Source organism: Sesamum indicum, linkage group LG5, assembly GCF_000512975.1.
Source record: "Sesamum indicum cultivar Zhongzhi No. 13 linkage group LG5, S_indicum_v1.0, whole genome shotgun sequence".
In the NCBI taxonomy this organism is placed as follows: Eukaryota; Viridiplantae; Streptophyta; class Magnoliopsida; order Lamiales; family Pedaliaceae; genus Sesamum; species Sesamum indicum.
In genome coordinates this window covers 18,024,442-18,048,793 of record NC_026149.1, presented here as the reverse complement: position 1 = coordinate 18,048,793, position 24,352 = coordinate 18,024,442, and the positions used below count along the sequence as shown (strand labels likewise).

The following is a 24,352-nucleotide window of genomic DNA, read 5'->3' as shown; positions in this document are numbered from 1 at the left end:
TATATCACACCTACTTAAAAAATGACAAAAATATCCCTAAAAGTTGGTACATATTACAGAGTTATGCTTAAAATTTGCGCCCTCTCGATCTGCGACCGAGCTCAGAGAAGCCATAGATAGCTGCCCGACCTGCTCCAACGACCCGGCTCAAAGAACCTATAGATTCGGGTGGAGTAGCGACCCGACCTGCTTCAACGATCCGACTCAAAGAATCCATTGTTGGGGACCGTTAATTTGTCTGATCTACTAGATAGGATCCTGACACGTGGTACAATGCCAGTGGACCCCTTCAGACAAGTAGGTAGACTCATTCAGGCATTATAAATACCTAATCTACAGCTCATGTGAGGGAAGACATTTATGATACTAAAAACTCGAATTAGATCGCTTTGAGTTCTCATTTAGATTGCTTCCTCTATCTCAAACACCTTCACTACCTTAAGTATAGGAAGGTGTTAGCTAGAAACCTCCCAACAAGCTAATATGTTGTCTTTTCTCAGGTTTCAAACATTTACGAAGACGCGAGATAACTGACGACCTACGACCCAAATTAGATAAAACAACCAGACTTTTTTATAACGATTTTTACTGCTTTTAGCTCTTTCTAGTCCCAATACTTTTACTAACACATGAAATTGCAAGAAATGAGATATGTACGTATGTATGTATATCTATACAATTTATCTACAATATTTATTAAATGTGAGGCTGTAAGAATAATCAACTCTGATTCATAAAATACGTAAGGACTAAAATACCCTTCAAATATATATATATATCATTCCATTTTGTCGGTAATTTTCTACTTATACACAGGTAAAATTAAAATATCTAAGTAGTTTTGATAAATTATTTATTTTATATTTATTTCATTTCATTGAATTAATTAATATAATAAAAAAAATAAACTATACGCGCACATCGAATGTGTACTTACTGCTGCCAATTAGTAACTATCATAGTTGGTAAAACATAATTTACCTAAAATACCCCTAATTATACTTGCTTCTTCCATAAATATGTTATTTACTTAATTTTTTTTTAATTATACATATATAAATTTGAAGTTAATCAATATTAGTTTTGGTCTTCGTCTTAATTTTGTTTTTACCGTGATAAACAGTACCATAATCTTTAAACCATAGCCATTGTCGGGAATAATGCATTTTCTTGTAGCGGACATTTCAACTGCTAATATATGTGTATGTATATATATATATATGTATAGAGAGAGAGAGAGATAATGAGAGAAGGAAGGCAAAAATGAGAGGTCCCAAATTGCCCAGCCTTACATTCTCTGGAGAGTTAGTACAAATATATATGATTAACTTGTGGGATGTGTGTTACCTTATCCTATCCACCTCTCTTTTTCAATATCCTTCTCATATATTTCATAAATAAACTTTACAACACACACTCTCTTCTCCACCTCCTTCACTTCTCTTCCTTTACTAACTCTTTATTCTTCTACACTACTCTTACTTATCATTATTTCCACATATATATATACATACATATGTGAATGTATCGAAATATTTTCGCTCGTTTTCGTGTCCTTAATGTTCGTTTTGCACCAAGTTTTTATTCATTTTTAGTCTGTCACGGTGGTGAGCTTGTGGGTGTTCGGATTGGATTGCAAGGTGCTGTTTGGAAGAGATTTAACAAAGAGTTTGAATTTTAATAACGTCGGAGAATATGGCTCCCAAAACGGGAAAGACTAAACCCCATAAAGCCAAAGGCGAGAAGAAGAAGAAAGAAGAGAAAGGTTCGTTCCGTCTTACATATATACACTCCTTCTTCTTCCTCACTCTCATGTTTTCTTGATGAACTTCTTACTATTCTTATTTCTAGCAATTGGTTTTGCTTCAAATAGAAAGAATTCAAGAAACCCAAACACGTCTTAGTTTTCCTACCATTCCATCCAAACACATTCTGCATACAGTCATCCAATCAACTTTTTTCGCATTTTCAAAATCTCCAAATTTTAAAGACAATCCAAACACTCCCTTATCTTCTCATTGCTAGTTGGAAGTGTATACACTATGCCACAGTTGATGTAGGTTTTCATTTTACGACCACAAATATTAGTCGACAAAATTCGTATAGTTGATAATATTTTTCTTTTTTTCTTTTTTTTTTTTTTACACTTTCACAGTTCTACCTACGGTAATCGAAATAACAGTAGAAATTCCCCAAGACTCACAAGTGACGCTCAAGGTACGTATTTGTAATTTTATTATTTAATATTTAGTGTTACGTGAACGTTACATTTTGTTGCTGTTCTTCAAAACTATATTATTTGAAAAAATTCGAAAAATTAACAATAACAATTTTCTTAATTTTAAATAATATTACGCCGCGATATATTGAAAGTTTAATTAATTTAATCTAATAAATTATATGGTATAATTATCTCGTGGTTACGTTAATTTCACGTGTAATATATAATTATACATACATTTGACTTGGATAATATATAATAAAGTGCATGTATGGCACATGTACTGTAACTTATACGGTAAAGGAATTTTTTTGATTTTCATAAATAAAAAATTATGCTCATTAGTCAACTATACTTGTACGTATACGTATCGCGATTTATTCGTACTAATGATTTGTGGAACATTCTGTGTATGGAACTTTTAAAAATATCATTTTAAATAAAATATTTATTATTTGATAAAGTATATTAAAATAATAAGTTAGTATTAAATTTATAAAAGATAGTGACAGAAAATGAATGATTTTTTTTAAAAAAAAAAAGAATAACGATTGAAAGATAATGATAGAGTGGGAAGTTAATAATAAATTAAATTAAATATTAAAATTCACATACCAAAATAATTGAGACACCAATTCACTCCTTTTCAATTATATATAGTATAGATTACAGCAAAAAAGAAACAGAGTCGAGCATAACGAGCATTTAGCGCTTGAATTTAAGACGGATTTTTATCAATGAGTAAAAGTTCGAAATCTTCAAGTCGCAATTATTGGGAGGGATTTAATTCTTACGTTCGTTCCCACGTAAGATGAGATGTGAGTTGCAAATCAGAATCACAGATGAATATATATATATATATATATATACTAGCTGTCATGACACGTCGTTCCATCGTGCATATAATAAATAATTTTTAAGGCTTTAAAATATATTATAAATAAGAGAAAAATATAAAAATCAATACATTAAAAAATAAAAGAAAAAATTAATTTATTAGTTAATGTACAATTTAGAAAATTGAATAAATTAATTATCTTATTAATTCAAGGGCATTTTTATAATTTATAAAAAATTAGTACGACAATATCATTAATCGTTATTTATATATATGGGATTCTTTTTCTTTTTATATTAGCATATATATAGATATCATATAAGAGGTCAAAAGTGAGGAGAATTAAAAAATAAAAATAATAAATGAGAGTGTGTTGAATGAGGTGATTAAATTTATGATGGAAGGGGTCATGAACACTTAGTTAAATGAATATTCTTATCATGATTAAATGTCTTAAATATTTCAAAATATTTAAATGATAAAGTATGAAAATGGATATTCAGATGGCAAAATATTATTTATCCTGAAATATATGCTAATGGGAGAAGTACATTCGATGTGTGTGCATAATTTAAATTTTATTATATTTTTTTATTTAAATAAAAAAGGTGAAGATGAAATAAATAATTAGTTAAAATTGACGAAATAAATTAATATTGAATATACATGAATGGAAAATTATTTAAGAGGGTTAATTGATTAAAAAAAATAAATTATTTAAAAGCATTTTTATCAATGAATATTTTGTCGGGCAAAGTATTTATTTTAGGAGTCTCATCGATATATAGATCGTTTCACCATTTGACGTATCAAACACAGTATCGAGGCATATCATGTTCGACACAGTGTTCAACAGGAAGCGAGATTCGTGATTTTTTGAAGTATTTATGCATTCTAAAATAAAATCAAAATGGTATTAATTACATATGTTGTGTATAAATAATTAGTGCATGTATAGTCAATATTTTGAAACTCGAATCGAGAATTGGATCAGATAATTTTACGGGACAATTCGCTTATCAGTTCAACTGATTGAACTGATCCGAAAAAATCAATTGACCCGAAGCATAATGTATATATATATATGCAAAAAAAAAATATCTGAAAAATAAATTTACAATAAAATTCTACGTAATAATTATATAATCTCAAAATAAGTAGAGTTAACTACAGTTTGTCGTCCTCAACTATTTTGAGGTAGCATTCGTCGTCCTAAATTAACAAATGTAACACTTATATGTCTGGTACTAAATATTTGGACAAGATTGTCCTTTCGTTATATATAAATTTGTAATAAAAATATTTTTTTTTATTTACATTTTTGTCTTAACTTAAATTATTTTTCTCAATTGAAAAAGAATACATTTTGATAAAATAACGTAAAAAAATCATAAAAACTTTCATATAAAAAGTTATTATTAATTTGTAATAAATTAAGTAATTAATTATTTGATTTTTTAAATAAAAATGTGTAGTTACATTTCTTGTTTTCAAAATAAATTTATTTTGAAAAATATAATAAGATATTTTGATTTATTTATTTTTTCGTAAAAGTGTTCGACTTTTGATTAAGCGTATTATATTTATCGTGTATTTATTAAATTAATTAATTTATATCTTTATTTTTAATTTAAATTCTTTGTTTATTAAATATTTTTTCTATATCTTGATTAAAATATTTCTTTTATTTTGCAGGGAATATCAACGGACAGGATCTTGGATGTGAGGAAACTTTTGGCTGTCCACGTTGAGACTTGCCACTTCACCAACTACTCTTTGTCTCATGAGGTGATTTTTTTATTGGATTATTATATAGAAATACTTTTTTGGAATTATTAAAAAATTATTTTTTTTATTTTAAAAAAATTACACACACATTTTCACTTCAGCCAAATATTAAAATAATTGATAGTAATATTTAAATAATTATTTCATCTCTTTTTTATTTTATTTTATAGCCACGACCGTAAAGGAATCAAAACTTCGTTAATCTTTTCTGAAAATTCCTAAAATACGTCTAATTACACAAACACTCTCTGTCTTTATAAAATTATAAATACGGTTCTTGAAAGGGTGTTGATATAAATTTACTCAACCGGTGTATTTGTACATTTTTATCTATGATTAAAGAGTATACTTGTAATTATAACTATCATCTCATGGGATATTTTTGCAATTATATAAAGAATTTGAGGGCGTTTGTGTAATTAATTTAATAGTATCGATGTAATTTACCCTATTATTTATCGTCCATTGACTTTACATGAACAAAATATTTTTAAACATGTATATATATATATATATTTAGTTAATTGTTTTGATATTTTTTATACTGTGTTAATTAAATTGCAGCAATAAATTATCGCTATATTGTCCTTATGTAAATATTAATAATTATATATATTGATAATTTTACAAATATTTTTTTGTCGATTCATTACGTGTTTCGTCGATTTAGGAATTATCAATTTTGTTTTATTTTTCCTTTGTTGTTTATTTTTATAGTTGAATTTAGGATTTACTAATTTTAAAATTTTATTTAGTGATTATAAATTCAAAAACTAAATTTTGGAGAATCTTTTTCCAATTCATTAAACATTATATATGTACATCTTTATGATGAAGCCAAATTAAATAAAATAGGTTGTAAATAAACTTTTAAATTAAGCCATTAATTTCAATTACCAAGAATTAATATATATATTCTTAATATAAAATATTTATAATCGACCAACAACCATCATTATAGTGAATAAACAATTACTATTAATGTAAATTAATCTCTCCATATTAATAAAATTTAAATTCATGATCTTATAATCATGGAATCTCAACCGTCTGTATCAGGTTCGGGGGCCAAGGTTGAAAGACTCGGTGGAGATCGTTTCTCTCAAGCCCTACCATCTCACAATTATTCAAGGTATTTTTCTCTGAAAAAAATCCTACGTAATATTTGATGGGCCCGACATTCTTGAAAATATTTTAAATAATAGGATTAAATATATTTTACCTCTTTCAACTATTTTAAAATTATTATTTATCCCCTTAAATTAACAAATATAATTTTTAAATAAAATTATCCTTATATTTTATACATATATGATGCACAAGAATTGTTTATTATTTTACACCATATTTTAAACATCAAAGCATTCTTAATTATTTAAATATATTTTGAAGTATAGTAACTTATGCAATTTGCATTTTAAAGTTGTTCTTAATTTTCTTTAAATTAAAATAGTAAATATATAATTTAAATAAGTAGTATTTTTAATATAATTAAATAAATACTTCTCGATATTTATTTTTTTAAAAAATATATTTTTAGGTTAATTGAGATATAATTATTTGTTTGTTTTTAAAGATGATTTTTTTAAGATTAAATAGTCAATGAAATATTTTTTCTTTATCTTTGGTATTTGTTATATATCTCTGATATATTTTATTTTAATTTGAACTATTTAAATTATGAATTATTTTTTTCTATAATATAATTAAAATATGATTTTTCTTCTAGTCAAAGAATAATTTGATGTTAATTTAAAAGTACTCGAAATACATTAGGAGTTGCATAAATACATATGACTTGAGGGTAATTTCGTCCAATTAATGAACTCAAGAGGGTAAATGTTGCGTTTTATTAGTTTAGGAGTAAAATAATATTACAAAATTACAATATTCCCAATATATATTTATACATTATACACTACAAAAAAATTTAAATTTTTGCTATATTAACAATGACTGTTGTTTAAAAAACGTGGTAAATTAATATCTTTAATCACAATTAAACAAAATCAAAGTAAAATTTTAATTTTTTATCATGGTTAATTAATATTCGCAATGATTTTTAGCCGTAGCCAAAACGTTTTGCCATGATTTTGGCTGCACTTGCAGAAATAATGTCTAATTGCCGTTGCGAAGCCATGATTGATTTGTATTCGCCATGAATTTTTTTCTTTTGACTATAATAATTAACTGTAGTAAAAAAAAAAATTATGTATTTTTAGTGGTAGTACCGGGCATTTTTTACGCGATTCTTGAATTATCTAAAAATAATGATAAGATGTAGAGTATTTTCATTTTCATAATAAGAATTAAATATTACATCGATGCAAAAATTTATATTTAAAAAAAATCAAATAAAATTGCAGTACCTAATTTTCATTTATTAATTCACCTCACAAATTGAGTTTTCCAATATCAATTAAATTAATAATGTTAGATAAAAAAGAATAATTGACATATATACCCATAATTATACTACAAGCTTTTATGAGAGGATATTACCTAATTATCCCCTTTCAAGCTGGGTGAAAATTAAAAAAGCATTTTTTGAAGGGTAGCTAAATTAATTATAAGATAAATTATAACGAGCTTTTCTAAAATTTAATATAATTATAAATACTTATTCATCATTTAAAAAATTATTAATACGTCCCTAATCTTAAATTCGTTAAATTCATTAATTTTCATTAAGTTTTCATCTATTTTTCGTAAGAAACAGATCAAAATGTCATTTTGAACTATGAATTATAATTTTATTTATTAAAAAAAATTTAGGAACTGAATCGATAAACATTTTAAAATTTTAATTTTATATATATTTTTTTATAATTTCAGACCTTCATTCAATGATTATATAATTTTATCAAAATATTAAAAAAATATTTATAATTTTTTAAATAACAAAAAAGTATTTGAAATTTTATAAAATTTCAACGAGCTCATTGTAATTTATTTTAATTATAAAAGATATAGAGGCAAAACTGCAAAGTATTGAAAATACAGAGGTGAAACTGAAAATTTCTCATCATTGGCTGCAGAGGAGTACACGGAAGGGCAAGCTGTGGCTCACATTAGACGGCTCTTAGACATAGTCGCGTGCACCACGTCATTTGGCGGTTCATCTTCAACTCCCAAAAATGGGCGGACCGGGGCCAAGGACTCTGGCCCGAAAGAACCCGGTTCAACTGCATCGCCCACCGATTCGGAGTGTGCGGCTTCGGATTCCTCACCGAAGCCCAAAGCGGCCGACAAAAAGGCCGGCGGAAACAATGGCGGAGTTCCGAAGCTCAAGCCAGCGAAAGCGGAGGTTCCCGCATCCCCTACCGGCGCTTCCGGAACAGACACGGCGGATAAAGGGGACGCTGCTGCGGCGATGATGTGCCCGCCGCCGAGGCTCGGGCAGTTCTACGATTTCTTCTCATTCTCCCACCTTACTCCTCCAATTCAATGTAAGGGTCTCATACTCATCTTGTTGATCATTGATCCTCTGAGTGCACCTTAAAATGTGTGTTTGTGCGGGTATTTCATATATACTTAGTTCTTGAAGCGCTCGAGTTAAATTTTTATTATATTTATATAATTAATAATTGAGAAAAATAAAATAAAAGTAAATAACTGATAAAAAAGTATACTTTTCTAAGCAATATTTATTAAGTCTAAATAGGCATGAAGAGATGTTATTAATATCAAGCAATTAAAAATATATTTATTTATGTAAAACTATGTTTGAGGGTATTTTGATCTATACATATTTCATTACTGTAACGTAGAAGGACTCTTCTGGCTTTGTCTTAATTATAATACTCATCGTTATTTAATGAAATTACAAATATTCTAACAAGCTGTATTTGTTAGGGTATTTTAATTTCAAGGGTATTTGTGATTTTTCAAACAATGAGAGAGCATTTTTAAATCACAAACCTAAGGAGAGGCCATTGTAAGTTATCCCACATCAAGGTGCACAATGGGCTGGATTGGCCTAGGATCATAATGGATCAGAAAAGGCCCGGCCCAGGATTGGCCCACTACTATTCACGACCAGTCTTGGGGCAGTCCCGGGCCTTTAAGTGGGCCCATTTTCAAACTCAGGCTCAGCTTGTGGATCGGCCCAGTTGAAGCCCAGACTAGGCCCGCATCAGGCCCAAATGTGCTTGTTTAATTTTTTTTAATGATATTGAGGTTTTCTTGTAAACAATTAATTAAATTTATAATTGTCTTTTGAAATAAATACATAACAAATTAAATCATATGAAAATTTATATATAAAAAAATATATAATGAACTTAAAGAAAGGGCCCAACCAGCCCGGCATAGGTGGTCCTGGGCCCCTAGGCTGGGCTATCTCAGGTATTGATTTCTGTGACCGGCCCGATCCTAAGTAGGCCTGGGCCGAACCAACCCATTTTATTATTGGTTCAATCCGATCCTGGATTGGGTTACCTCAGCCCGACCCATTGTACATCTTGAACACCACACAAAACATAGTATAGATATTCTCGTTTGAACAACAAGTGACATCATAGATTAATGAGATTCATATCATATTCATATCCTATTATTTCCTATGAAGTTTCAAGTAAAAATGGAAGATTTAAAAATTCTCATTAAGGTGGAGAAGAATTCATTGACTGTAATAGGAATATGTATATTATGTTTGAACTTTAGTACCAGAATTTATTGTTATGATTCAATGATAAGCATGTTAGTTTGCGGAAAATATGTGTTTTCAATTTCGTATAGGTTTTCGTGTGAAAATGAGAAATGTTTGGATTAGTTAACGAGATTGTCTTTTATATTGTACTCAATATATTTCAATGAGAATACGTATAAACAAATATGTTTTCACTTTAGTTACTGTTTCAAAAACTGCAAATGAAAAAATAAACAAACAGGAGTATTTTTCGATTCTTCGTATATATGTATACGTATACGGTGCATATTTTGGTAGCTAGGCTCATAAGTTGAGCATGGATGTAATCTATGGGCATTTTTTGGATACCATGTGATTATCAAGAAAATGAGAATTTAGAGCACTTTATTCTAGTTTGAGAATAATTGTAAATCTATATGCAGGTTCGTGCTTCTAATATTTCTTTGGTAAAAAATGAATATTTAAACCCAGTAAAAAGATTTTAGTTGATAAAATGATGAATGTACGGTCATGTTGTTTTGATACTTACTGAGTTGCTTTCTTGTGTATCTGATTGTTTTTTGCAAAATGGTGGATGGAAGAATATATTCTATACGTCTCTTGAAATCTATACCGGAAATTTCAGACTATAATTTATTTGATCATAGATGTGTGAAGCTCTGTTAACTTGTTTTGATCATTGGCAATGCTTGGAGCTTTTGATATTGTCACTAGTTGATTTTGAAGGCTAAGATTATTTTATCCGTTATCAATCTTCGTATAATTTTGCAGATATCAGGAGATCAAACCGACCGTACCTTGAGGATAAAACAGATGAAGATTTTTTCCAAATTGATGTTAGTGTCTTGAACTCCCGGGCAGTAAATCTTTTGTTGTCACTCATATGTGTGTGTTAGTGGTGTACTTTATTCAGTCACTGTGTAAAATGTTGTGGTTCCGGGATGACTTTTTGTTGTTTAAACTTGGATTTAGGTACGGATTTGCAGTGGGAAGCCAACTACAATTGTTGCATCTCGGAAAGGTTTTTATCCTGCCGGAAAGCGGATTCTTTTAAGTCACTCCTTGGTTTGCCTATTGCAGCAGATAAGCCGAGCCTTTGATTCTGTAAGTTAAGGCTGATTCTGTTTCGTTACTTCTTTCTGTTTAAGTATACGTAACATGCTAATGTGCTCCTGTATCTTCCTGTTTCTTGCTTCTCCAGTTCAAATCCTGCTACACGACCATGTTTCTTCTCTTCTACCACGTTCTTTGAAAGTTGTGCTAAATTACAAAGTTAATTGTTTTCAGGCATACAAGGGTCTCATGAAAGCTTTCATCGAGCACAATAAAGTGAGTAATTTGTCTTTATACTTATGAAGATACTGGAACAGGCTGAATGACGGCATCTATGTTGTTTCAGTTTGGGAATCTTCCATATGGTTTCCGAGCGAACACCTGGCTAGTGCCACCTGTCGTTGCTGAGAACCCATCCACCTTCCCTCCACTTCCTGTGGAAGATGAAAGCTGGGGAGGAAATGGAGGCGGACAAGGAAGAGAGGAAAAGCATGACTGCAGGCCGTGGGCAAAGGAGTTCTCGATTTTGGCAGCAATGCCATGTAAAACAGCAGAAGAGAGGCAGATACGAGATAGAAAAGCTTTTCTCCTTCACAGTCTATTTGTCGACGTTTCAGTCTTTAAAGCAGTTGGTGCAATAAAGCATCTTGTAGAAAACAATCAGAAGTATACCAATAATTCTGATTCATCAATTTTACATGAAGAAAGAGTCGGAGATCTACTTATTAGCGTGACAAAAGATATGCCAGATGCAAGCACAAAGTTGGATAGCAAAAATGACGGCTGCAAGGTTCTTGGAATTTCAGAGGAGCAGCTGACTGAGAGAAATTTGCTGAAAGGCATAACGGCAGATGAGAGTGCTACTGTCCATGTTTGTCTTGTACCTTGTCAATCCTGTTTTTCATTTTCTAGCTGGTCTTTATAATCTTTGAAATAATTATTCCTTCATGATCATATCATCTTTCTGTACAGGATACTTCTACTTTAGGTGTTGTGGTTGTTAGACACTGCGGTTATTCGGCCATTGTGAAAGTTTCAGCTGAGGTGGATTCGGGTGGTACTCCAATCCCTCAGGACATTGACATTGAAGACCATCCCGATGGAGGAGCAAACGCTTTGAATGTGAATAGGTACATCAAACTTGCTGTAGATACTAGAATTTTACTTGCCTAAGGACTTTGTGTCATGCACATGCTAAGTTTGTATAGTAGCATATCGCTATTTATTAGTAAGGTGATGTTGTTGCTACATTATTATATCTCAGAACAATTCGTCACTGTGTTATTTGATATGGATTTCTAGCTTGCGCATGCTGTTGCACAAGTCAACTACACCCCAATCATCTAGCCCGGTACAGAGAATCCTTAATGTGGATGTTGAAGAGTCAAATACCAGTAGGCTTTTGGTAAGGCAGGTGCTGGGTGAAAGCCTACTGAGGCTTCAGGAAGAAGAATCTAAACCAACAAAGTCCATTAGGTGGGAGCTAGGTGCCTGTTGGGTGCAACATCTGCAAAATCAGGCTTCCGGGAAAAATGAGTCCAAGAAGAATGAAGAAGCGAAAGTTGAGCCAGCTGTGAAGGGTCTTGGAAAGAATGGCGGACTTTTAAAGGAATTCAAAAAGAAGCCTGATGATCGAAGTAGTAAAAGTGATTCGAACAAGGAACAGTCTGGTGATGATAGTTCTGATGTAAACAAGAAGGAAGATGGGAAACAAGACGAGGAAAAGGAAATAATGTGGAGAAAGTTGCTTCCTGAAGTAGCATATCTGCGCCTAAAAGAATCTGAAACTGGTCTTCACCTTAAGGTCAGCTTGCTGCTTTTGTAATGAATATATTTTCCGACTCCAAAGCCGTGTTATTCTATAATCAGGACATATCTGCTAGAGGTGATAAGTGTAACTAGGGATCCATGCATTTACATTTAATTATTGGAAATTAACTTAAGATACAATTCCTCTGTTTCCATTTACATTCAGTCTCCTGAAGAGTTGATTGAGATGGCACACAAATACTATGCTGATACTGCCCTTCCAAAACTGGTTAGTCCATTGCTAACGTTTACTCTTAACCATTTCAATGATCCTCTTTTAGATGGTGTCTCATTGCTGCTTCTTAATCTTTTGACAGGTTGCTGATTTTGGCTCGCTTGAACTTTCCCCAGTTGATGGAAGGACTCTGACTGATTTCATGCACACCAGGGGATTGCAAATGCGTTCCTTGGGTCGTGTGGTAATTCCTAAATTTTGTACCATCTTCCAAATCCAACCTTCTTTATCCTGATTATTCGTCTAACTTGTTAACTTACATTTACTGATCCAGTTTAACTTTTTCAACCATTTGGCTTTCAAATATGGGTTTTCAAGTTAAAAAGTATAAACAATACTTTGCGTTGGTATATATTCCATGCATTCGTATACTCTGGCCTGGATATGTGGATACTTGAGGTAGGACATCATAAACATCCAATGCCTCAGAAAATGAGTGCTTTTGGAGGATCAGTGTTTGGGAGAGACTATTGTAGTACTGGCAATGTATGAGTTAATATAGTTGGCTTTTCTGGACTTTCCTTTTTGTATGGAATTTTTATATCATTACATTTTTGGTGTTCCTAAGATACATCTTTCTTAAAACTTAGTTCCTCTTGGTTTTTCCTCATCTCTATCAGGTTGAACTTGCGGACAAGCTCCCTCACGTTCAGTCCCTCTGTATCCACGAGATGGTTGTTCGAGCATACAAGCACATTTTGCAGGCTGTTGTTGCTGCAGTGGATGATATTGCTAATATGGCGTCATCAATTGCCTCCTGTTTGAATCTGTTGCTAGGGACACCACCTACTGAAAAAGGTGAGGCAGATGAGAGTCATGACGATGAATTAAAATGGAAGTGGATTGAGAAATTCCTGTCCAAGAGGTTTGGTTGGCAGTGGAAGGATGAATTTCGCCGTGATCTCAGAAAGTTTGCCATTCTTCGCGGGCTTTGCCACAAAGTAAGTTGACTTTTCAGAGGAATATAAACTTGATACAATTTCTCTCTGTTTATCTGTCTTATATAATCTATGCTTGTGTTCCAGGTGGGTCTTGAACTCGTGCCCAGGGACTATGATATGGATTCCCCCTTGCCCTTTAAGAAGTCAGATGTAATCAGCATGGTCCCAGTTTATAAGGCATGCTTCTAGTGATTCCTTTCACTAATTGGAATCAGGTTAGATTTGAGATAGTTCTGACAGCATTTTATCTTCCATACAGCACGTTGCTTGCTCATCAGCGGATGGACGCACTCTTTTGGAATCGTCTAAAACCTCCTTGGATAAAGGCAAATTGGAGGATGCTGTTACTTATGGAACAAAGGTAAATCTTCGTTGGTTTGCCCATTAACAACTTCCACCTGCCCCTTTCACCCCAGCCTGTGTTTGATGACTGTCAACCGACATTTACAACTTCGCTCGGGAGAATGATGAACATTCTTTCCAATTTGAAGGCACTTTCAAAGCTGGTTTCAGTGTGTGGTCCTTATCATCGAATGACAGCAGGGGCATATAGTCTGTTGGCTGTGGTGCTCTACCATACTGGGGACTTTAATCAGGTATTAAAATCTAATATCCGGAATTAGAATTTTGTGCTTCACTGAACCGACCGATTCAGTGTCCAATTAGTAGATTATTTATATCCTGATCTAATACGTTGCTATGTGAGCAGGCAACTATATACCAGCAAAAAGCATTAGACATCAATGAGAGAGAACTCGGACTTGATCACCCAGACACAATGAAAAGCTATGGAGATTTAGCAGTCTTCTACTATCGGCTGCAGCACACAGAGCTGGCCTTAAAGTATGTTTACATGTTCTCTGTCTGTTTTCTACTATTGAGGAGCATGTCTGTTTTCTCTCTTAACATGTCATGTTTTGTGCATCTATGAGCTGATAATCTGAAACTATTGACTTAATTAACCAAGAAAAGGGAACAGAAACAACCCACGTATCGAATAACAAATATTCTTCCTACATCGAAGAAAGCCAAAAATCTGATTAATACTGTTAAGGTCGACAAATGCAAACATCATGTCTAGTTTTATGTTGTTTGTTGCCAGTAGATGGTTCATACGGATAGCATGTCCAGATCGTTTGGTTTACATTAAGACATCTTTGCATTGGAGTTGTTTAATCTTTTGGGTTGCACTGTTTAGCATCATCTGAATTGCTGGCTTTGTATTTTGTATTTAGGTATGTGAACCGTGCACTGTATCTCTTGCATCTAACATGCGGACCTTCTCATCCAAATACTGCCGCCACTTATATTAACGTAGCTATGATGGAAGAAGGTCTGGGGAATGCCCATGTTGCTCTTAGGTACCTCCATGAGGCTCTTAAGTGTAACCAAAGACTTCTTGGAGCTGATCATATACAAGTAAGTCTTTTCTCTCTCTCTCTCGGGTCTAATTTTTCATTCCAAATCCTGTTGCATCCTCTTTTTCATTTAACAGAGCTTTCGTTTATTCTATCACTGAAAATTGCTGGTGAAAGGGTGATTGCTACATTTCCACCAATTGCTCCTCGAGCAAAAGTTTGGGGGACTGGTGGACATGAAACATTAGAACATCAATTTACAGATGTTGCTGGACGTTAACAGTGTATCCATGTCTTGGAAGCCTAAAACCTGGTTATCTCCATTCACAATCCCTAAACCAATAACTGACCTATAAACTTACACACACAAATGCTCAAAGAGAGCGGGAGGCTACACAACATTAAACAGAAAATGTCTACAATAAGTTGTGGGCACAACTACCTGGAATTAATAACAGCAAGATTTGACCAAATTAGAGTTTTGAAATTGCATCTTTTTGCAGATTGCATCCACTTATCTTAAAGCAAATATTTACCACTGCATGTCAATATGGCTGAGCATTGTTTTCTAACATTCTGTGCTTCCAGTATCTCCTGGCCATCTTAGTATATCACATATCTTGCGTTTTTGGTACTTTGTCAGACTGCTGCAAGCTACCATGCTATAGCAATTGCTCTGTCATTGATGGAAGCATATTCCCTTAGTGTTCAGCACGAACAAACCACTCTTCAGATACTGCAAGCTAAACTGGGACCAGATGATCTGCGCACACAGGTAATAAATGCTTTTGCATTGTAGAATGGGCCTAAATTTTGGGGATAATCCTTTTCTCATTCTTATTTATGTGCCTCCTTTTAGGATGCGGCTGCATGGCTTGAATATTTTGAGTCCAAAGCTCTGGAGCAGCAAGAAGCTGCACGCAATGGCACCCCAAAACCAGATGCCTCCATCTCTAGCAAAGGCCATCTGAGGTGATATTCCTGTTCCAGCTCTCGTTTACCGCTTCTGGTTGAGTAAATCAGTTTGAGGCCTGCCAAAATCCGTTCGATCTAATATGGCCCTTAAATAATTGGAACTTCTTTTATTGAATTCAGATAAGATTTGTACTAAAAGAATTACCAGTGACAATAAACTCGTGAAATCAATGCATGTGAACCACCATTGAACCGAAGGACTGGAAGTTCCGGCCATCTCCTTGTTTTTTGACATTGTAATCAACTAGGGTAGTCAAATTATTTGTAAGAGTAATTTAGGTTCTTGTTATATTTGTTGCATTTTCACTAATCTTCTACACTTTTCTTGTCGTTTCTGAAAACCAGTGTATCCGATCTGTTGGACTATATAACTCCTGATGCAGAGATAAAAGCAAGAGATGCTCAAAAGAAACAAGCTCGTGCAAAGGTTGACATATTGAAAACATGTTCATATCTGTTGTTTCTGATTCTTCATAATGCAGATCAACTTACTCACCTTAGTAGCATCTTTACATATACAGCTTAAAGGAAAAATGGGTCCTAATTGGGAGACGGAGACAGACGGATATCATAAGGATGAGGTCCTATCCGTCAATGAACCTGTTGCAGAGAACTCCAGTGATAAAGAGAATAGATCTGGACTGGAGAATAAATCTGAGTCCAACTTTCTGGACTCCACTAAAGATACTGATCTATTTTTAGTAGACAAGGCAGTGTTGGATGAAAAGAACGACTTTGTGAATGATGATATCTCTGAAGAAGGATGGCAAGAAGCTTTTCCAAAAGGACGTGCACAAACGAACCGTAAGCCCTCAGGTTCGAGGAGACCAACTCTTGCAAAATTGAACACCAACTTCCCGAATTCATCCCATCCATCAAAGTATCGAGGTAAACCTGGTAATTTCACCTCTCCAAGAACAAATTCGAATGAGAATCCAGCTTCCTCAGGACCAGCTCCTCATGCTCCCAAGAAGATTGTAAAGGGTTCCAAGCCAAATTCTCCTGTTCCAGCTAGTGGGAAAGAGAGATCGGGACCAGCTAGCCCAGCTTCTAATGAAGTCGCTAAAGCTTCTCTTGTTAGTTCAGTGAGTGTTCAGGCAGCTGGAAAACTTTTCTCGTACAAGGAGGTTGCTCTGGCTCCACCTGGTACCATTGTTAAGGCTGTGGCAGAGCAGTTGCCTAAAGAGAGTTCTGCTGAGGAAAATCTCCATTTACGCAAGGAGACAATTGGCTCAGATGCAACACTATCACCAACATTGAATAATAGTGAGGCAGATCAAACTCAAAATAGGTTGGAGGAAGAAAATCCTGTTGATCGTAGTAATGAGATCAAATGTGATATTAAGGAAACACACAAAGTTACAAATGGATTGGATGAAAATTCACCAGAATTTGTGAAAGTTACTGGATATGATACTGTTATCGAATCCGTGGAAGGTGACAGTAGAAATGAATCAATTTCAGGGCTCGAGGATTCTGATTCTCCACATGGTTCAGATTCTATCAATTCTAAAAATGAAGTAGTGGAAATGCAATATGCAGTTACTTCGACAGATCTCACACCTCCAGCCGATACGGCAGAGAAAACTGCTCAATTCCTGGAGCAAGATGGTCCTAGTTTGAAGGAAAAGGTGACAGCGGGGAATGCACATTTATCTAACAGCAGTGAAGATGTTGGTTCACTGCCAAATGAGGCAGAGAAACAAGATAATGGAAGCGGCTCTGTTTCACCAAATGAGGCAGAAAAGAAAGGTGAGACTGAGACCGGAAAGGAACAAAGCAAGAAACTCTCTGCGGCTGCACCTCCATTTAATCCAACCACGTTTCCAATATTTGGCTCCGTTCCTGTGCCTGGCTATAAGGAGCATGGAGGATTACTGCCACCACCAGTGAATATTGCACCAATGCTTGCAGTTAATCATGCTCGTAGATCTCCACATCAGTCTGCTACTGCTAGAGTTCCATATGGACCGCGTCTCTCTGGTGGTTATAATAGATCTGGAAATCGGCTTTCACGAAATAAGCCTGCTTTCCACAATGGTGAACATAATGGGGATCAGAGTCACCTCAGCCCTCCAAGAATAATGAACCCACATGCCACCGAGTTTGTACCTGGCCAGCCATGGGTTTCCAATGGCTATTCAGTTGCTCCAAATGGTTATATGGGTCCACCAAATGGTATTACTCTCTCCTTGGATGGATATCCTATTTCACCAAATGGCTTCCAACAGTCTGTGACTACTATGCCGGACACTCTAGGTGGATTTCCAGTGGATTCAATTGAGTCTCCTTCGGTTGTGAATGTTGAAGTTGCCGATGAAGATGGAAAAGAAGTTGTAGAAGGGAGTGTGGAAGAAGCATCTACCAACCTGACAGCTAATACCTCACAAGCATCGGAAACCATCCAGCAAGAATCTGGCGATACAGAACAAACCAATTCTGATCAGTTGGAAGACAATGTGAAATTACATTGTGAACATGGAGAAAAGTCTATGGATACAGCACCAGCATTTCCTGATGGTGGCAACCTGGACATTGAAGAAAAGACAACCAAGCATTGGGGAGATTACAGTGATGGTGAAGCTGAGGTTGTTGAGGTAACCAGTTAAACGGCTCTTTTTGTTCATTATCTATCTGCTTTTAGATAAGGGGCTCTATTCTTTAAGTTCTTGGCGATGAAGAATTCCTGAATTGTGGAACGAGGAAATGACTCAAGTGTTTCTTTATTCCTGGAGAAAAGACTGTAGAACACCAGGGAACGTGAAAAGATGCACTAACTGTTATAGTTGAAACTTTCATCTAGCTAGGTTGGTGAAAATCATCAAGTGGAGCAAAGCAACAGAGGTTTCACTCTGTCGAGGTGGAAGGAGTAAGAGTACTCTAGGGCCGACCTAAACTTCAGTTCTACCGTAGTTTTTAGATAAGTTTTCTTGTCCGGGACATTGCAGTATTTCTGGATGATTACAGGTGCCCGAAAGATACACCTGGATAAATTCAGAACTCCTTTTTCTTTCTTGTTCCCCTGTTGATGTTTGAGTTGATCAATCGTCAAATAATTAGTTAATATTTCAGCCTAGAAATTTTGTGTATAAATCTGCCTTTTTGGATGGTATATGTGTTTGTATATTCCATCCATCAAGGCTCCTGAACACGTACAAATTCAGTTGTCTATGAATAAGCCTTGAAGTTAAAAAGACATGAGGCGCCCTTTCTTGTTCTCCTTGCTTCAATTTAGCAACTCTTTAAATTTTGGTTTGTGTTCACAGGTTATTGAATTGCATGCAGATATGAATATCAGTGAACCACATTACCTTTTGCTACCAAGAATACAAGTACAGTGGTTAAAATACTTGATGCTCCATCACAAGCATCAAATATGAACATCACTATCCAAGAAAGAAGAAAACTATATGAAACCAAAGAATACAACAATTAGGAGGATGCTCAGTCCCCTCAATCATCCAATCAGTTCACGTTTGTCGTGAATTCTTACGCTTGTAAACCTCGTCTCCATTCCATGATAATCATGGTGGCTGCACTGTGGGACAAGGCTGCTGCAACAACGAAAACATGGAAAATCTGATGGCTGTGGCCTACAATATCAAATGCACCAGGTTTCCATCTCTCGGGGATCCTAGTCATGTAAAACACTGCCCCAACACCATATAAAAGCCCCATTACTATCTCATATACAAGTGACCACAGTATTTGGCGATGACCCCAGTGGAGAACTACTGCATGAGCTGCTGGAATTACCCCTGAGAATCCCATGCAGAGAAAGAGGGTTGCACGGAAAGACCTGAAACGTCCACTGGATAGAGCTGGGGAGAGCAGGGTTAGAACTACTAGAATGCCTACAAGAGTGATTGAGGAGAGGTAAAAAAAGCGCCACTCGGGGTGGTCTGAGAAGGTATAGTATATTGGTGCAAAGAAAGAGCACACTATCATGAGGGAGATCCCGGTATAGTCCAGGCGCCAAAAGAAGTAGTAGAAACGCCGGGAGTGGCAGGCAAAGAGGTGGGATACTGAACTAAATATCAAGCAGCCCATGGCGCCGACCAAGAAAACGATCCAGGGCCATAACGGGACTGAATTAGTGTCTTCCTTCGCACCAAAGATTGTTGATTTTGCGAAAAGTGTTGCATAAGATTCCTGCAGATTGGAAAAGGAGAATTTAGAAGTCAGTAAGGGACAGAAAGGTTTAGGATTGTTGAAAACATTTATTTCTTGATCCATAAGTCAGCAATGGGTGCAGGAAGGAAAGGTCTAAAATCTCATAATATATGACAAACATGGCAACAAACTGCATCCCTCAACTTCAGAATTGAATGTATGAGTTGCATCTGCAACTTCTGCTTAAAAAAATGTTTTAGACCATTCATCCAAAACTAAATCCGCTCTGGCTCGGTTTTTGTACAAGATTATGTGTAATGGGAAGCTGATCTCACAGTGTAAAAGTCTGACATTTATTAAACTAGGATAATTACCCATCCGCCTAAGGTTCAAGCATATTACTAAAACTCACTCTATTTGAAAATTACATGGAAGTTTGTGATGTAGAACTGCAAAAGTAAGATAATTTTTTTTAAAATGTAAATATTAGCTATATAACATGCACGAACTCAAATAAAAATTCAGCCACCTCTGGCATCTCTCTCTTTTCTATGAACTTTGAGAATTAGCAAGATAGACTAAATTTGTACATATGACAGCTTTACGAAAAAACTGCTTACCAGTAAACTGTGCATCAGATTCCTAAATTCCTAATCTTGAGCTGCATGCATAATATTATTTTATGTTGACTGTTTCCAAGAAAAATTCCTTTCCAATCCCTTTGAAGGTGCATAAAGTCTTGTATGCTACAATAAGGGTCGGCTGCCTACGTGCCTGATTTAGTAGTGTGTGAGAAGAAACCCACAACTTAAATTTTTAATCTTTCTATACCAGCATAAACGCTTAATGCTTTGTACAAATTCGGAAAGTCAGGACCGATCACTCAATGATCTGCCTCCTAAAATATAAAAGGAAAAGGAAATTTTTTCATTATCATATTTTATCACGCAAAAAACAAAAAGAAACAAATATAAGTACTTGTTTTTTGTATTGTTTTAAATAGTACCATATCTTCTCTTACGGTACACTTGGGTTGATGAATTTGGATTTAAGGGAGGAATTCGAAAAAATGACTTCAAATAACTCCATCCGAAAAGAATTTGAAATTCATCAATATTCAACAAAACATAGTCCAAAAGTAGAATTAAAGTATCTGAAATCCCTTAAATTCACAACTATCCAAATAAATTCAATGAATTTATTAAGAAGAACTTTAAATCCATAATTTCAAATTCTTTAACCTAAATCAATATTATATAACCACTAAAGTCTAAGTAGAGAAAACTATGATACCCAAAGTTCCAACCTTTCAAATTATTCCAAGATTTGAGTTTCAACTATTAAAAGTGTACCAACTCTTGGGATTTTGCTTATTGGCCATGTACGGTTTATATATTTGATATAATAACAGAGTACATGAGGATGTTCTTTGATATGAAATAAAAACAAAGTGAAATGTCTCAATCAATAGCCCCCCAATTAACTAACGTACTTGAGCTAAGAAATTCTTTTATCTAGATTAAATTTAATTGTACCGACCGATTATATAATACTTATAATATAACTATGGTCATTTTTTATGATCAATGAACCAATAATATAAAAAATATAATTAATCACATGCCATATAGTAAATTCGAGTTTGATGAAACCTAGTATTAGCTAGAATTTCCTTCCATGTAACAAATCAAATATCTTGTTCTTGCTTTTTTTGAGATTCTTGTTGAATAAGTGGAATGTATGACGGGATAATTATATTTACACTCTCTCGCCTATTGTTTTTTTATATAAATTATTCTTACCTTTTGAAAATTTACAAAAACTACCCCCAACAGCCTTTAAAATCCAAAAATACCCCTAGTTGACTAGGTCAACTTGTAAAATAATTTTTCAAGGACATATATGTCCTTAGGGGTGTTTTTGTAATTATCAAAAGGTAGAAAATGTGTCAAAGTAATATTTATGTAGATGAGTCATATGACCCCATATATTTTTTTTATTATTTATTTCTAATTTATATGTCATGAACTTTTTTTATTGAATCTCTATATAAAATTGCACCCTTTTAATAATTAATATTAAATTATTCAATTAATATATAAATAAAATTAGTTAATAGATTACAAGTTTAAATTAAAAAATATCACATTTGTATAAATTATTTAAAATTACTAAAATTATCCTCTATTTTAATTACAACTAAGTTTTACTAAAACGAAATTTAAAATAATTTATGTAAATCTAATTAGAATAAATAAAATAAATTAATTAATTAATTAAAAAGATATTTTAATAAAATGGGGTTAGGATGGGCATGGAGGTGTCGTTGGAGAAGAAGGGATTAATTTTTCTAAAATAAATAATTTAATAATAAAATATTTAAATAAATTATTTATTTTATTAATTCTAATATGGTTTATATAAAATACATATATTATTTTTAGTTTTAAAGTTTATTATAAATAAAAATAGATAAATAATTTTTTAACTTAATAATTTTAATAAGAGATAATTTATATATTAATTGAATAATTTAATATTTTATTGTTAAAAGGTGCAATTTTATATAAAGATTTAATAAAAAAAAGTTAATACAATAATTTATATATTTAAATTAAAAATTAGTATAAATAACAAAAAAAAGTATATGGGGTCATATTTCATTTTCATAAATATTTCTTTGACACTCCTTCTACCTTTTAATAATTACAGAAACACCCCTAAGGGTATTTCTATCCTTGAAAAATCATTTTAAAGGTTGACCTAATCAACTAGGGATATTTTTGAGTTTCAAAGACTGTCAGGAGTAGTTTATATAATTTTTCAAAAAGCATGAATGCTTTGATGTAAAAAAATAATAAACGATGGGTGTAAATATAATTATCCCACTTATGAATGATAATAAAAATATATAAATAATGACCAACTTGGTGTAGGCCCAAGCCCGGATCTTTCCGGAGCTCAGCTTCCCAGAAACAAGATGTGGATCCGGGGGGGGCCTTATCGTCTTAGTGCTGTCGAATCTTGATCAGTTTATGCCCCTTCTCATTTTTTTTCCTAGTTGAAAATACAGAGAGAAATCAGCACTAACCGAAAAAATAGCGTTGGAGTCGTTGGATTGGTTCATCATTTTGGTCTTCAGCCATCCGTCACTTCCCTCTCTGAAAATCCAATTGATTTTTAATCAATAGGGATAAGGAAAACGGAAAAGTGTGAACAAAGAAAGGCCCAAAGAACCAACGAAAATATCATCAGAAATTGAGAAGATTACCCGGATAAAGCGGCGATCACGTTCTCCGGCTTCATCTTGTCCGTCAAGCTCATCACCATCAACCACAAAAATATCAAAAATCCAACCAAATGCCTGCGAAGAATCAGAAACAGAAATCAAAAATTCAATCTCGATTTGGAACCAGAAACTCTTTCATCCAAAAATGAAATCGGACTCACGTCCAAATATTGAGAGTCTCGTTGTGCACGGAGAAAATGCTGAGAACAATATCCTTCAATGGCCATTCACATCTGTAATAATCCGTTATAAACTCGTTATCCTTCAAGTACTCCGGCAACGCCTCGTACTTCACCAGCCTCCCCCCCTTCTTCATATTATCAACGCCGCCGTTCGCCGCCGCCCTCGCCCTGGCTGTTCTTTTCGCTGTTCGTCTCTTCATTTACCTGTAATATTCTCCGCCGGAAAAAAAAGGAACTCTCTTTCCGGCGAAAACGCTGAAACCTCACTGGAATAATGACTTCCCAATCTCCTCCGGAGACCGTCTGCGTATGTATACGCTCCTTCTACGTATGCATATATAGGTACGTGCGGTGTTGCCAAGAACGGAGCTCTTTGAATGATAGGCGCTCACAATTTATAACTCCCAGCAAATACCGTCTCACCATTAATTTTTTTTACCATTTTTTCTCTCTTTATATATATATATATATATATTCTCATTTTTAAATAATTTAAATATCATAAAAAAAATAAAAATAATTGTACTTTTGAATGATCAATAATTCTTTTTATTGAATTATTATATTATATTTTTTAAATTTATTATGCGCATATTTCATAGGATAAATTATAAATAACTCGCATAAGATTTTTTATAACAACAAATACCCTTGACATTAACGGTCGTCTAATAAATACTTCCTACGATAGACTATCGGGATGGAATATTTGTTAGACAATTTTTAATAATATAAGATATTTGTAATTTTTCAAATAACGATGAGGTATTTATAATTATAACAAATTTCGAGAAATTCATTGTAATTTATTCTATTTTATATTATATATAGATAACTATATATATATATATATATTACTTATCTATTCATATAAATGCAAATTTGAATAAAATATTATT

At 33.5% G+C, this 24,352-nt stretch overlaps 2 protein-coding genes across 2 annotated transcripts; one reads left to right on the top strand and one right to left on the bottom strand.

Moving 5' to 3' along the window:
* On the top strand, window positions 1,304-19,065 carry LOC105162893 (protein TSS). Its single transcript, XM_011081060.2, has 23 exons — window positions 1,304-1,765; window positions 2,156-2,217; window positions 4,755-4,847; window positions 5,907-5,979; window positions 7,886-8,296; window positions 10,270-10,334; window positions 10,471-10,602; window positions 10,786-10,827; window positions 10,898-11,422; window positions 11,524-11,681; window positions 11,854-12,355; window positions 12,527-12,589; window positions 12,678-12,779; window positions 13,216-13,536; window positions 13,621-13,713; window positions 13,796-13,897; window positions 14,028-14,132; window positions 14,246-14,379; window positions 14,772-14,955; window positions 15,538-15,669; window positions 15,754-15,866; window positions 16,215-16,296; window positions 16,391-19,065. Exons 1-23 carry the CDS (start codon window positions 1,696-1,698, stop codon window positions 18,476-18,478), a joined length of 5,652 nt encoding a protein of 1,883 aa, XP_011079362.1. The 5' UTR covers window positions 1,304-1,695; the 3' UTR covers window positions 18,479-19,065.
* LOC105162892 (heptahelical transmembrane protein 2-like) lies at window positions 19,162-23,847 on the bottom strand. The gene is made up of 4 exons (XM_011081059.2): window positions 23,433-23,847; window positions 23,254-23,346; window positions 23,074-23,143; window positions 19,162-20,021 (listed from the first exon to the last, which is right to left on the bottom strand). Exons 1-4 carry the CDS (start codon window positions 23,651-23,653, stop codon window positions 19,359-19,361), a joined length of 1,047 nt encoding a protein of 348 aa, XP_011079361.1. The 5' UTR covers window positions 23,654-23,847; the 3' UTR covers window positions 19,162-19,358.

Coding starts and splice junctions, on each gene's coding strand:
- LOC105162893 (XM_011081060.2), top strand. CDS start 1,696: ATGGCTCCCAAAACGGGAAAGACTAAACCCCATAAAGCCAAAGGCGAG. Junction 11,423..11,523: donor ATGAGAGTGCTACTGTCCAT/GTTTGTCTTGTA, acceptor CTTTCTGTACAG/GATACTTCTACTTTAGGTGT. Junction 16,297..16,390: donor AGAAACAAGCTCGTGCAAAG/GTTGACATATTG, acceptor TTACATATACAG/CTTAAAGGAAAAATGGGTCC.
- LOC105162892 (XM_011081059.2), bottom strand. CDS start 23,653: ATGAAGAGACGAACAGCGAAAAGAACAGCCAGGGCGAGGGCGGCGGCG. Junction 23,144..23,253: donor GTGATCGCCGCTTTATCCGG/GTAATCTTCTCA, acceptor TTGGATTTTCAG/AGAGGGAAGTGACGGATGGC. Junction 20,022..23,073: donor ACTCCAACGCTATTTTTTCG/GTTAGTGCTGAT, acceptor TCCAATCTGCAG/GAATCTTATGCAACACTTTT.